The sequence below is a fragment of the Camelus bactrianus genome, chromosome X, assembly GCF_048773025.1.
Source record: "Camelus bactrianus isolate YW-2024 breed Bactrian camel chromosome X, ASM4877302v1, whole genome shotgun sequence".
NCBI classification, from domain to species: domain Eukaryota; kingdom Metazoa; phylum Chordata; class Mammalia; order Artiodactyla; family Camelidae; genus Camelus; species Camelus bactrianus.
In genome coordinates this window covers 37,130,619-37,145,280 of record NC_133575.1, presented here as the reverse complement: position 1 = coordinate 37,145,280, position 14,662 = coordinate 37,130,619, and the positions used below count along the sequence as shown (strand labels likewise).

At 41.5% G+C, this 14,662-nt stretch overlaps 1 protein-coding gene across 4 annotated transcripts in view; it reads left to right on the top strand.

Annotated features, from left to right (window-relative positions):
- The window catches only part of ZNF41 (zinc finger protein 41), a 39,860-nt gene that overhangs the window by 14,029 nt on the left and 11,169 nt on the right, over positions 1–14,662 (top strand). For 2 of the 4 annotated variants that reach the window (XM_010968091.3, XM_010968092.3), the window contains exons 2-4: positions 2,988–3,218; positions 11,518–11,644; positions 11,867–11,962. In XM_010968091.3, coding sequence (XP_010966393.2) covers positions 3,147–3,218; positions 11,518–11,644; positions 11,867–11,962 — 295 coding nt within the window. In that variant the 5' untranslated portion in view covers positions 2,988–3,146. The other 2 variants (XM_074359573.1, XM_010968090.3) reach the window with 2 other exon arrangements.

Sequence of the window (14,662 nt, the reverse complement as noted above, 5' to 3'; positions counted from 1 at the left end):
TCTCTCTTATTGATTTCTAGGAATTCTTGGTATATTTGAGATATGAATTGGTTGTCTTCTCCCACGGTGGGATTTGCCTCTACACTTTTAATTTTGTATTCTCATAAACAGAAATCCTTACTTTTAATGCAGTCCAATTCAATAATCCTTTACTCTAGATATCCAAGCTTAATATGAAGCATGTTAATTAAGACAATATAGTACTTGTCGAAGAATAGACAAATAGTCCAATGGAAATACAGAGTTCAGGAATGAACCCCCACATATGCAGTCTCAAGGTGATACTGCAGAGCAATGGGAAAAGGGTAATCCTTTTAGTAAGTGGTACTGGATCATCTTGATATTGACATGGAAGAAATGAATCTTGACCCTAACACATACCACATACCAGTTCATTCCTGGTAAGACTGTAGATCTAAATGTGAAAGATATAGCTGTAAAACTATTAGAAGAAAACATTAAACACCTTTATGACCCTGAGGCAGGCAAAGGTTTCCTAAGACAGACCAGAATAGAAAGAATAGTAAATACCATGGCATATTTCTGTCCAATGCTTCATTTCACATTTTTGTCTTTTTGTTTTAGATGTGTGGCAACTATATTTTTTAACCCAATCCCATGGTCTTTATCTTTTACATCAGAATTCAGCTCATTCAATTTAGTTGAATTCTAATATGTTTGATTTCATGCCTCCGATTATTTTGTGTTTACTATTTATTTTACTTGGTTGATATTTCCTCACTTTCTCTTTTCCTTTTTTTGCTGGTTTGGTCATGTTTCTCTTAATTCCCCTCTAGGTTCTTATTATTTCAGAATTCTTACAGTTTGGAATTTTGATTATTTTTATCAGTTTCTGCAAACAGTTGCCTTCACCTTCCTTACAAAATGGTTATCTATATTTTCTCTATTTCTAAGTCCAAATAATGTGGCACTATTATTTGGATCTAGTAATAGAGATGCATAATTTGCCTTCTCCTCCTCATTTCACTCAGTAGATTTCCCCAGGGTATTAAAAAATTTCCGCTTATTAATAGTATAATCTTATTTGTCCCAAACGCCCAATTACATTATTTTTCTTTACTCAGTTATAATTTTATGTCAGTTGCAATAATCATTTCTCAAAATTGTTTTCTTCTGATTTTGAGGTGTCTATTACTATTTAATTTATCATTGTTTAGACTATCCTCCTGAGATGCTAATGTTGGCATATAATGCTATAAATGCTTGTTATGTCTAAAATTGTCTGTCGTTTGCTCTAGCAGAAGAATGGTATCAAGCTAGGATGGGCTTAAAACTCTTGGATCTCAGTCCCTTTCTCTCAATAATTTGTAGTTTTTTCTTTTAATGTGGCTTGAATTGTTGTAAATAAGAAGTCTAGTGCTGCTGTAAATATGTATTTCTTTCCATTGTAAATAACATATTGTTTCTGCCTGGAAGTGTTTTAAGTTTTCTTTTTATCCTTTACATTCAGTACCAAACCAGACTCGGAGGTGATTTGGTTCCTCTGGGAGTGAAGGATTGGGAAGATTTCTGTGGGGGAAGATCAGTGAGTTAGAGTCCAGTGGGATTAGATAATCCATGGCCTGTCGATGTCATTCATGTTGGGGCAGTGAGTGACAATCTTGGGGACTCCTTGAAGAAAAATAATTAGATGTTTGGGGATAAGTGATTGGGACCTCTGTAGAAATTCTTGAGATTTTATAAGAGTTGGAGATCTAAAGTCATCTGAAGTATCTGAAGTCATCGATCAGTCCATGACAGTTATCGATTGGAACAAGAGGTGGTGAATGATCATTTGAAAGCCTGGGATTACAAGTCTTTGGGAGTCAGCTTTTAGGGACCCTAGAGGAGTCATTGATTGGGACCTGTGGACATCAGTAATTGCAGGACTCTGTGAGTTAATATGTGATGGAACAGAAGGTCTATTTTTGAGGGTTTTATGGGAGTCACTGATTCTCTATATGGGCTGTGAATTATGGAGTCCTATGGGAGGTCAGGTTTGGCCCCCAGGGGGCATTAAGCAGATCAGTGGTTGGTTTTTCTATCAAGATTGTGTTACCTGTGTTGGTGATTATTGGAGGAGTCTATGGAAACCAGTTGACAGCACCATTTGGGACACAGTTTTTGTCAAACAGTGTACGTTTCCGATTTAGGAACGCATGCAAACATGCTGACTTTCAGGGTCCACATGGGAACTGGGGGAGAGGGGACAAGTTGTTTATGTTTTCATCCTTGGCAAAAGAGGGTGGGCTTTATAAGTTGCCCAAAATGTACACTGAATTATACAGAAGCTTGGTTTATACACCTGTGGCATGGTGACCCTTCAGTCAGAGCTGAAGGCTGCAGGAAACAGAAATAATGTTTATCGCGATTTTGTCACATATAGAATACCATATGGCACAGTAGTTAAGAAAATGCACTTTGGAGCTAGACAGACCTGGGTTTGAATCCCTGTCCTTCCCCCTAATCTAAGCGATCTTGGGGCAAATTTCTTAATATTTATTAGATGGCAAATGGGAGTAACAGGAAAAGGAATGCACAGTTCATAGGATGAGTATGAAAACTAAGTGAGGTATCTAACTAAAACATTCCTTGCGCCTTATAATAACAGCAATATTTAATATCAGTGGAGTGTGTTCCTGGTGCCAGATAGGAGTGAGTGCTTTAAAAACATGTCATTTAACTTCAACAGCCCTATGAAATGAGTGTTTTCATCCTCAGTTTGAAGGTGAAAAATTCAGACTAAAGTAACTTCCCCAGGTTCTAGCTAGAATACAAAAGAGCTGGAATTCAAACTCTCATTCGTTTTACACCAAATCTCATGAGGTTTTTTTTTTTTTTCCATATTCTACACTAATAGTTGGTGTTGGTTACTGAACGTTTTCTCTACCACAGATTCTGGTACTATAAACCATACTTTGATGCCCCCAGGAAATGTTTGTGGAGTGAATGCTGAGTGACTGACCATGTGGACACTGTCTTTCCAGGTTTCTTGGAGTCTCTGCAGAGCCCCTGGGCCAGACCCCGTAGGGAAGGCTACAGGACTCAACAGCTCTGGTTGAGTCCACGGACCCGCCTGGCCTCGGGCTCCTGGAAAGAGTGGAGTTGTCCACAGGAGAGCCCAAGGGCTGAGGCCCAGTGGGAAGATGCCAGCCAACCGGAGCTGTCCCCAGTGGCCCCCAGCGCTGGCTGCAGAGGGACATGGCAGCGTGTGTGAGGTGAGGAGAGAGAGGGCTCCGGGGGCAGGAGTTCATTCGGTGAAGAGATCACCCGGATTTGTCACCAGGGCCTCAGGGCAAGGGCAGGTGGGTCACAGAAGTGGCAGATTCTGGACTCACTGCCTCCCTAGAGGGATCACCTCCTTCCTACTGTGTGAGTACTGCGTGTCTGGTATCCCACATCCAGAGTGTTTCAGTGGAAAATGTGATGTGGCTGATGGAGGAAAAGTGGGTTGGGAGGGTCAGCCTCACAACTTAGCGGTGGAACAGGCAGCTCCCTGCAGGTGAGGTCTGAGAAGAGGCAACCACCAGCCCCAGGGAGACGCTACCCCCTGATGCCCAGCACAGGCCCTTCACTCCCCACTGGCTCTGTGCGCATGCTCAGCTGATCCCCACCAGTGCTTCCTCTCTCCCTGACCCTTGGGGATTTGCTGATTTCTCCTCTGTCCTGACCTAGGGCAGAAAAACCCCTTCTCTTTGGACCTTAGGGGATGGCGGGGCAGTAGGGTGACCACAATCTCTAGGGCCCTTCTCCTTCTTCCTCCTCCTTTCAAAAATGAATAAAATGGCCTGAGAAGGTCACGTGACTTGCCCAGGCCTCTTGGACTGTGAGTGACGGCAGTGGGCTGGAACCAGGTCTTCTGACTGGGTCCTCCACCTCATCACACTACAGCCAAGACCAAGTTTCCCAGTAGAAGTTCCCCTCGAGATTCTGTAAACAGAGGAAGACTAAGAGGGAGCCAGACCCTCTCCCACAGCTCCCTCTTCCCGACCGTCCTGTGGATGCTGTCACCTCTAGGGACGGGCTCGTTGTCACAGGGGCTCAGGGTCATGTGGTCATTAGGATAATATTACACTTTAAAAAATTCTTTTGCTTTGTATTATTTCAAAAATTCGTCATTTCACAATTAATGTTAGAAAATGCAGGTAAGCAAATAGAAGAGAATAAACCATCACTTGTAATTTCAGCATTACCCAAAGTTAACCATTGTTAACATTTAGCTATATTTCCTTACAGTGTTTTTTTTCCTTTATATGCGCACATGTGTGGGTAGACGTGTGAGGCTGTGAGCATGCATACATGGCACATTCATATACATCACAGAGCTCAAGTTTAAAAATGAAATCATAATATCTGGTTGTCTCCTTTTTAACTTGGCAGTTGAATATAATTTTCTAGACAGTAAAGATTTTGCTTCATACACACATGATACGTATCCTTTGGATAAACTATAATTAATTTCGCCAACCCACTACATGGGAATTTAGGGTGTTCTAGGTTTTCTGTTGTGATTAAAACTGCTATGGTGAAATTCTTACGCTTAAATATTTTTTGCCAAAGTCACTGAAATTACATTTTGAGTCAACAGTATAGGGGCATTGAATGGTAAACAAATCGCTACCTAACAGTAGTGCCCTGCCACTCTGGAAAATTGTCCTTGTTGGGGCTCTGCTCCATTATATCGGTCACAGACCCACAGGTTGGGGCCACAACAGTGTGGTCCTCCCCAGTCCTTCTGCACATGGCCCCTTGCCCAGCTGATGGGTGGGAATTTCTAGATGAATGATTCTTATCTCCTCAAGGCACATTTCTCCTCTCACTTCTTCCTTTCCAACCACAGATCTCTGCCCGCTTTGCAAGAAGAGGTGGACATGACCAAGACCCTGGTGGAATATTATTTATTCACTGATTTATTTGTTAGGTTCTTGGTTTTTTCATTAGATGTTAGAGACCAGGGAGTGGGCAGAGATAGCAAGGAACCAATAAACACGTCCCCAGGAATGGGGAGCAACCAGTTGGGCTAAGAAATAGTGGCTGAAGCTGGAAAACAGGCAGAGGGGTCAGTAAGAGAAAGACGGATGAGGAACAGCCACAAGGAACAGCTGGAGGGACCATGGTGCCCTTACTGAGGCTGGAGAATAGCCCAGGGGCCCAGGGGGCAGGTGGGAATGCAATGGAATAAACAAAGGAAACAGGAAACACGAACCAGAGGCCAGGGAGCAGCGGAAAGACCAAGAAACAGTCGGTGGGGCTGGAGAAGTGGTAATAGTGGGGAGGAAGGAAGAGCCAGAGAGTCTGGGAACAGTTAGAGGGACTTCAAAAGAGGAGGAGGGACCAGGAGATAGAGGAACCAGAGGGAACAGGGGCCATCCAGAAGAATGAAGAAACCAAAGACTCAGCTAAAATGGAAAAGCAAAAAGGTTTGGTGTGCTGGGTAAGAGCCTGCCAGACAAGCCACTTCGAGAGGTACCAAGAGGCAGAGGAGAGTCTGAAGGGATGGGGAAAGGCAGAGGTACCGGGGAACAGGAAATGGGGAGAAATGAAAAAAGATGAGCCTGGAAGTAGGCAGCAGCCAGAGGGAGCGGAGAGCAGCTGCTGAGGCTGCAGAATAGGTTCGAGGGGCAGGGGAGGAATGGGCCCATGGGACAGCTGGGGAGACAGCAAAGGCCTCCAATGCTGAGGAGGAGCCAGGGCAGCAAACAACCAGGTCGGGGAACAGCCAGAGGGAACAGTAAAGCTGTGCTGGGTGTTCACTGGGGGTCCCAGACCTAAGCAGAGGGCTAGGGAACTGCAAAGTGGGCCTCAGAAGTGTATCTGGTGTTGGATAGCAGCCTGGCTGGCTGGGGAACAACTAGAGAGACTAGAGAAAAACTAGAAGGCATATAGCATCTGTTCCCAAAGCTAGTTAGCAGCCAGAGGCCCCATGTAGTGGGCACTGAGGTTAAGGGGCAGTTGCAGAAGCCAGGGAGAGGCTGGGGAGCTTCCAGAGTTCCCTGTGATAAGGTGGCACGGGTTTCCTGGGATGTGAGACTTCAGGGCTAAAACAGGAAAAGTCCTGGGCAAACTGGGACAGTTGGTCACCCTCCCCAAGAAGCAACCAAAGGAACCAGCTAAAGATCACATGTAATGTAAATGATGGAGAAGGTGAAAGTACAGAATCCAGCCGTGGCACAGAGCACACAGAAGTAGTGGGCTTTGATGATCAAGAGTCTAGGCCAGGAGCCAGCACTCCGCAAAGTGTGGTCCATGGGCCAGATGCATGAGCATCAGATAAGAGCATATTAGAGATGCATTCCAGGACTGCCCAAGGAGCAGGGAAGAATTGGGTCTAGAGAGAATTAAGAAGGCTCAAAGGGCGGTCCTGGGGTCACCACAAGAGCAAGGGTCTGGAGGACGGGCAGGCAGGAGGAGCGCTTCCCTCAAGCCTGACCCTGGGGCTCTCCCTGGGTGAGTGCCCTTGAGTGATGACAGGAGGCAGGTCAGGTGTGTTGCTAGAGGCTCGGCTGGAGGTCCTGCTCTCAACAACACTCAGCTCAGGAGAGCTGGTGAGTGGAGAAGTGCTGGGCACAGCCCAGTGCTTGTGGATCTGCCTCCGGGAGATGCTGGTGGAGGAGGAGGTACCATGAGTTCCCTGCCTGCTCTGTGCCCCTGAACACTCACTAATAAGGGCCCCCAAAGGACAAAGGATCTTTCCATAGGAGCCGGTCTACCTGGCTCCTAGCCTAAGCTCTTGATCATCAGATAAAGGTTTCTTATTTCCTTATTGTTGAATCACTAGATCTTGTCTTTGATACTGAGTGCATTTTCTGTCCTGTTTAGGAAATCCTTATCTACTCCAAGGCCTAAACAAATATTCACCTGTATTTTCTCCTGTGAGTTTTAAAGCATTCATTCTTTTGAAACTTTTGATTCTTTTGCCTTTCATCCAAAATCACTAATTGTTAACCTTTGCCACATTTGCCTTCATTCTTGTCTCAATTTATGTATGTTATGTGTATATGTCTGTACACACAGATATACTTTTAGAGGGGGGGATCTGAAACCAGAAAACTCTTTATTGCAAAGGTACAAAGGCGTCACAGCAGAGATGTACAGCAATAAATTAGGTGTGGCCAGGAGGGGATGGGCAGGCGTGGGCCACATGTTGCACAAACAGGGGGCCACCACATAGGGTCTCTTCTCGATAATTTATATCATGATAAAAGCAGCACAAAAATAAATATTGAAATGAAACTGCTGAGGTGGCCAGGGGCACAGATATACTTAAAACTTCATTTTCTGAACCATTTGAAGTGTAACTTGCCGACATAATTCCCCTTTACCATGAAATACTTCAGTGTGTACCTCTTAAGAACAAAGACATTCTCTTACGTAATCACAGTGCAGTTATCAAAATCAAGAAATTTCACATTGATCTAATACTATCTAATATTTGCTGTGTATTAATTACCTAACACAGTTTATAAATACAGTTTCCCCAGTTGTCATAATAACATCCTTTATAGCATCCCCACCCCCAGTCCAGGATCCAGTCCAGATTCATATATGACATTTAGTTGTCACATCCCTTTAGTCTTTAATCTGAAAGAGTTCCTTAAGCCTTTCCTTGACTTTCATGACACTGACCGTTTGGAAGAATGTCCCTCAATTCGGGTTTGTTTCTTGCTTCCTCATAATTAAATTCAGGTTATTCATTTTTTGTCAAGCATATCACAGAAATGATGCTGTGTTCTTAATGCCTCATGTCAATAAGCATTCAATGTCAATTTATCCTTTATTGGTGATATTAACTTTGATTGCCTGGCTAAGATGGTGTCTGTCAGGTAAAGCTGCTATCTTTCTCTTTGTAATTAATCATTATTTTGTAGGGAGATAGTTTGAGATTATGTAACTACCCTGGTTCTCATGCTTTTGTCCACTGATTATAACATCCAGGGATGATTCTTGCCTGTAACAATTAATTACTGTGCTGTTTCCCTAATGGTGTTTTTCTAATTGCAGCATTTCTTCTGCATTGATTAGTTGGCACTCTGCTCTAAGGAAAAACATTCCTTGCTCTGACTGCTGAAAGGACAATTATATGCCAGGCACAGTGAGCACACCTTGATTTACCATTTGTCACTAATACGAACTAGAGCTTCTCGGAGAAATGACTGACTCGAGGGTTAGAACACAGAAAGTACAAAATGATTCTGGAAGAACTCATTGTGCTGGAAAGTAATGAAGTGCTCAAAAGATGGGAACATGTCAAAATGACCCACGAGCCACTTTGAAGGAGCTCCCTGTGGCCAAATCTGAGATAATTTGAGTAGCAAAATAAATCATGATAGTAATAGATTATTATCTGCTGATTAAAGTAGGAAGTGACCAGTCCATACACTATTAGGCAGGTACATAGGTGGGCAGAGAGATAAGAAAGAAGTGAATGCTCCTTTTTAATAGCATCTCAATCTTTTTTTGCTGTGTCCCCTACTCCAGTCTTTCCAGGGATCATTTGGTAGTTTGTTAAAATGTTTTACTTTGAAATAATTGTAAATTTACAAGAAGTTGCCAGGATCGTACAGAGAGGTCTCAGGTTGCCTTTTAGCCAGTTTCCCCTAATGATTACATCCTGCATCCCTAAAGTACAGTGTCACAAACAGGAAACCGACATTGCTGTGGTGTGCTGTTCTCTGCCATTTTACACACATGTAGATTCCTGTGCAATAAACCAGATACAGAACTATTCCATCACCGCAGAGATCTCTACTGGTGTTGACATCTTACCAGTTAGAGTAAAGTGTAGAAAACTTAACCTCCCTTTAAGTCCCTTTATCCTGGCCAGTTTATAACTGTCTTAAATATTTCCTCTACATACACAGAGATCCACATCAGAAAATGCCTAGACTTTTTGCTTTGACCTTCAAATGTAATTTAGAAAATTCAAGAGGAAGAGGAAAGTATTGTATTTACTCATATTTTTTCTCCTTCCATTTTTCTTCTCTCCTGATGTTCCAAGATTTCTCCCTTTATCATCTCCTTTCTGTTTACAGAACTTCCTCTAGCCGTTCTTTTTTAGAGTAGGTCTGCCGACAACAGATTTTCTCAGTTCGCCTTCATCTGAGAATATCTTGATTTCCTGCCTGATTTTCAGTTATGTCCTGGGTATTTTGGGAACGATGAGACTCTGGATATCATTTAAATCTTGTGTTTAGCAGGCTCTCTCCAATGCTGTTCTGCTAAAAAAAAAAAAAAAAAAAAAAGGGGGGGGAGAATCTCCTTCTTAGTGCCAGGTTCCCTACTTGGCCTCTGACATCACCCACGTGGGGAGACAAAAAGGCTTTTGGGTTGGGGGTAGAAATTCAAGATCCCGGCATAGCCTAAGTTGATACTGTGGGAGAGGGGCCTCGTTATCTGCAGGCAGGGATGGAAATCTAGGCTCCCCACTCAGCCTTCGCTGATGGGAATGAGGATGGGGGCCACAGTTTTTTTTTTTTTTTCCTGTGATGCTTGGCTGGAGTAGGGCAGTAATTAAATTTTTTCTGTCTTGCTCCATTGCCCCTTTCCTGGTCCTTTGGCTAGAGAGAGCAGACTTTTGGGGGGCTGTTTTTATCTGCATCATTTGGCATTCTGGGTTGCCAGCTTCTCTAGTACCTAGTCCAAGATATATGGGACAAAAAGAAGAAACTCAGGGAAATTACTGCTGTGTCATTCCTGAGTTTCCAATATCCCTAGCCAGTTAGCCTCTTTCTCTCCAAAGGACAGTTTCTTATCTTTGTTTTATACATAACATCCAGGGCTTTTAGCTGTACATAGCAGGAGAAGTAGGGAGAATTGTATCTATTCCATTTTGGACCCATTGGTAATTTTTAACTTAATTTTTTAATAGGTAATACATTCACATGGTCCTCTCCCCTTATCCCCCAGATCTCCCTAACCAAATACCAGTCTTGATTAGTTCGTGAGTGTGTGGATGGGTTTTATATGCTTAGAGATTATGCAGATAAAAGCGGCTAAGAAAATATCCTTAATATTTTTCTCCCAAGGATAGTAGGTAGGGTTACTGTTAGGTTGAACACTGATTTTTAATTACTATTAATTTTAAACTTCTTTAGCATGAAATATTGCACACATTTTGAATAATGCTGCTATAAATACTCTTGAACATGCCTCTTGTTGCACATGAGCACAACATATTCCAATTGAGCATATTTCTGTGGTTGGAATCACTGTGTCCGTGTGTATACATGTTTCAGCATAACCCGGTAAAGTCACAAATGCTTTCCAGTATGCTTGTCCCAATTTACACCACCATCAGCAACATGAGAGTTCTCACTGCACCATATTCTCTTCAATACTTCAGAAGTATTGCTAGTCTTTAAAAAAAATTTTTTTATTGAAATGTAGTTAATTTACAACATAAGTTTCAGGTGTACAAACATAGTGACTCACAATTTTTGATGATTATACTCCACTTATAATTATAAAATATTGACTGTATTTTCCTGTGCTGTATAATATATCCTTGTGGCTTATTTTAAACCCATTAGTTTGTACCTCTTAATTCCCTACCCCTCCATTTCCTCTCCCCTCTTCCCTCTCCCCACTAGTAACCACTAATTTGTTCTCTATATCTATGACTCTGTTTCTCTTTTGTTACATTCACTATTCTGTTTTATTTTTTAGATTCCACATATAAGTGGTATCATACAGTATTTGTCTTTCTCTGTCTGGCTTATTTCACTGATCATAATACCCTCCAAGTCCATCCATGTTGTTGCAAATAGCAAAATTTTATTCTTTTTTATGGCTTAGTAGTGTTCCATTGTGTGTATATATATATATATATATATACACACCACATCTTTATTTGTTCATCTGTTGATGGACATTTGGGTTGCTTCTAAGTTTCTTGGCTGTTGTAGATAATGCTGCTGTGAACATTGGGGTGCATGTATCTTTTTGAATTAGTGTTTTTGATTTTCTTCAGATATATACCCGGGAATTTCTAGATCATATGGTGGTTCTATTTTTAGTTTTTTAAGGAACCTCCACACTGCCTAGATCCAAGATCTTGAAGATATTTGTATATTTTATGTTTTTTCTATGTTATCTTTTAAAGGCTGTACTGTTTTGCCTTCCCCCCATATGTTCCTTCCAAATGCCTTTTAGCCCCCTTTGTGTCTCCCTATGTTGGTTTTTTTATGTTTTATTCAATTCTATACTGCCATTGCCTGGCACATAATCAACCAGTAAATGTATTGTATATAGTTCCTACGTTAATTTGAGGACTAAAGAGAGCCTATTTTAATCCTCATTCTTGAAAAAGAGAAGGACTGAGTGAATAAATGAATGAATGTAATTCACAGTGACTATTAAGATAGCTCAATAAGTTTTTTTTTTCTGTCACAAACTAAAATGCAAAACTAGAATCTGAGTAAAAACCCTACATGATACATGATGGTAAAAGTCATTAAAAACAACTTCCATCTGCCAGTGCTGCCCATTGTCACCTTGAACAGGATTGTGTTGTTCCAGGTCTCCATGTCCTTTGAGGACGTGACCGTGGACTTCAGCAGGGAGGAGTGGCAGCACTTGGACCCCGCTCAGAGGCGCCTGTACCGGGATGTGACCCTGGAGAATTACAGCCACCTGTGCTCAGTGGGTAAGCAAGCTGCCCTGTGCACCTGGGACCGAGTGCTCTAGAGTGTGGGATGGCGTCGCCCTTGATTTGCCTGAGATTCTTCAGTCCTTTTGCACTTCTGTGATTATTACTGTATTCCCAGTGAAATGGGATTACTTCCCTGAAGAGCAAATGGCAGTGTCATTGAAAGGCCCCTGAAACCAAATTAGCTGGACCCAATCATGTATCGTGTCCTGTTAACAGGGTACCAAGTTCCCAAACCAGAGGTCATCTTCAAGTTGGAGCAAGGAGAGGGTCCATGGACGTTGGAGGAGGAAACCCCACATCAGAGCTGCTCAGGTGCGTGATGGGGGACATGGAAGTGGATGTCAGTTCTTCTAGGAGAGGCTGATAGCCTTTGAAAGGCTCTGAAGATAAGCTGGAGAGAGTTGACAGAAGCCCCTTCAATACCTAGATGCCATCTCCAAGTATGACTCTTGCCAATATCCATTGTCTTCTCTGCTTGGCTTTTTGACAAGAGAGCTGTCCCTAATCTCTGTACCCTGTGTCATGTAAATACCGCCCTATCTTATCTAGGAACTTTTTATTCTTCCTACTCCACTCCCACCCCCTTATCTTAGGTTCTTTCCTTGTTACATTTGAGTATTTCTAAATTTCTTCCCTTTTATTCCAATTCCCCATATCCACCCCTTATGCCTCTTCCCACAGGCAACTGATCCATTGTGTTTGATCCTTGAATTTGTGTGGTATTCTCCTAAAGCCTGAGTGTTGGTATATAAGTATGTATTTTTAGAATATATAAACTACATTGTGCTATGTGTCTTAATTCTGTTCCTTTTTTTGTTAACTCATCCCTAAGGTCCCTTTTGTAGTGGGGGAGAGGGTATAGCTCAGTGGTAGAGTGTGTGCTTAGTACACACAGGGTCCTAGGTTCAATCCCCGGTACCTCCAATAAAAATAAATAAATAAACCTAATTACCTACTCCTCCAAAAAAAACAAAAAAAAAAAACAAAAAAAGCAACCTATTGCAGTGTGTTCATCTGACTTCCTTCCTTCACATGGCTGCACGGTATTCCACAGTGTGCCAGCACCACATCTTATTTAACCATTCACCTGATGATTTCCATGAACTTCCAGCTCAGACAAACAACTCTACGATAAATTTGCACATAAATGTTCCTTTATGGAGTGTGGGGATTTCTCAAGGTTGTATATAGAAGAGAGGGTCTGCCTGGTCACTGCCTAGTCTGATCCTAAACTTGACTGAGCACCACCATGTTATTCTTGGATTGGCCATGCTAATCTATACTCGTGCCAGCAAGAGTGCACGAGGCTTCTGGCTTTCCTAGAGTTTTTGCCAACAGTTAGTAATACCAAAGTTTCTCATTTTTTGGCCAACAGTGGGTATGAGGTGGTGTCATTTTGTATTTGGCATTTCTCCAATACCTAGTTTGAGCGTTTCGTTATTGACCTAGTGCAGTCTCTGAGTTTCCCTCCTGTAAGTGACCTTGCTCCGGTTCCCCTTGTTTTGATTGAGTTTCTTGTCTGTTTCAGCCTGATTTACATCCAGTATTAATATTTGCCCCCTTTTCCAGCCTTCTCTTCTTCATTATCCCCATAAATGAGGCCACCCTACAGACCCTGTCTACTGTTCACCTGTCTTTTCTTTATATACATGCAAGGATTCATCCATCCTGAAATTCTGATGACTCTGCTTTTGACATCTCCTCATGAGCTTTGACAGAAAAACATCTGTTTTTTTCTGTGGTACTTTAGTACTACATTTTGCTACCCAGAAAGTTCCCTTGAGATGTTTCTCTTGATCCTTAGTACATCAGAACTTGCAATCATCACCTCACATATCAGAAACCCTCCTCACCTTCCAAGTTTTATCACATTCTGTCAGTGTTTCATAAATCTTTCATTGTTTAATTAATCACGCTGCCGTTCCTACTGCTTTTCTGTTCTTACAAATATCATTTTTAGTTCTCAGTTCATCTTCTCAGTTCCCACTAATATCACCCAAAGCCAGCTCTATATTTTTATTTTTTTAATTTATTTTTATTGAAGTATAGTTGATTTATAAATGCCCTGTTAGTTTCAGGTATACGGCAAAGTGATTCAGTTTTATAAATATGGAGCTATACATATATATATATATATTTTATGCCTGGATTATAATTTTTCTATTACTGATTACATTTGCTGATTCAATTCTTTTTTAGTTCATTTTAAATGCTAATGGCAGATTTCATTACCTAAAGCATTCTGTGTATCTAGACATTAGCTTTATGAAACGATCTACAATCATTCCCCATGACTTAGTATGTGACAATTAAACTCTTCTTTCAAAGAAATAAACAGCATGGCCATGTATTTCCAACTCAAACATGTATTTGTATATTTTGTATAACCTCAGTTCAACTCCATTTTTAACAATTTTTTATGATTCTATGAGGTTTATTTATATTAATAATTTTGTGAGTTTTGACAAATGCATAGAATTATGTAACCACCACTACAGTCCAGATATAGAACAAAAATTAGCCCAGGTCCCTTTGTTGTTGCTCCTTTCCACCACTTCCAGCCCTGGAAAATACTGATCTCTTCTCTGTCTCTATAGTTTTGCCTTTTCCAGAATGCCATATAAATGGAATCATACAGTGTGAAGCTTTTTTGGGCCTGGCTTCTTTCACTTAGCGTAATACATTCAAAACTCATTCATACTGTTGTCTCTTCCATAGTTTGTTCCTTTTGTACTGCTGAGTAGTATTCCATGGTATTGATGTACCACAGTTTGTTTATCCATTCAGCAGCTGAAGGAAATTTGGATGATTATGAATAAAGGTGCTATAAACATCTGTTTACAGATTTTGTGTGATGATAAAATTTCGCTTCACTTGGGTAAATATCTAGGAGTTGGATTGCTGGGTTGTATGGTAAGTATATGTTTAACTTTATTCAAAACCACCAAACTATTTTCCAAAGTGCCTATGCAATTTTACATTCTACCCAGCTATGTGTGAGAGTTCCAGGTG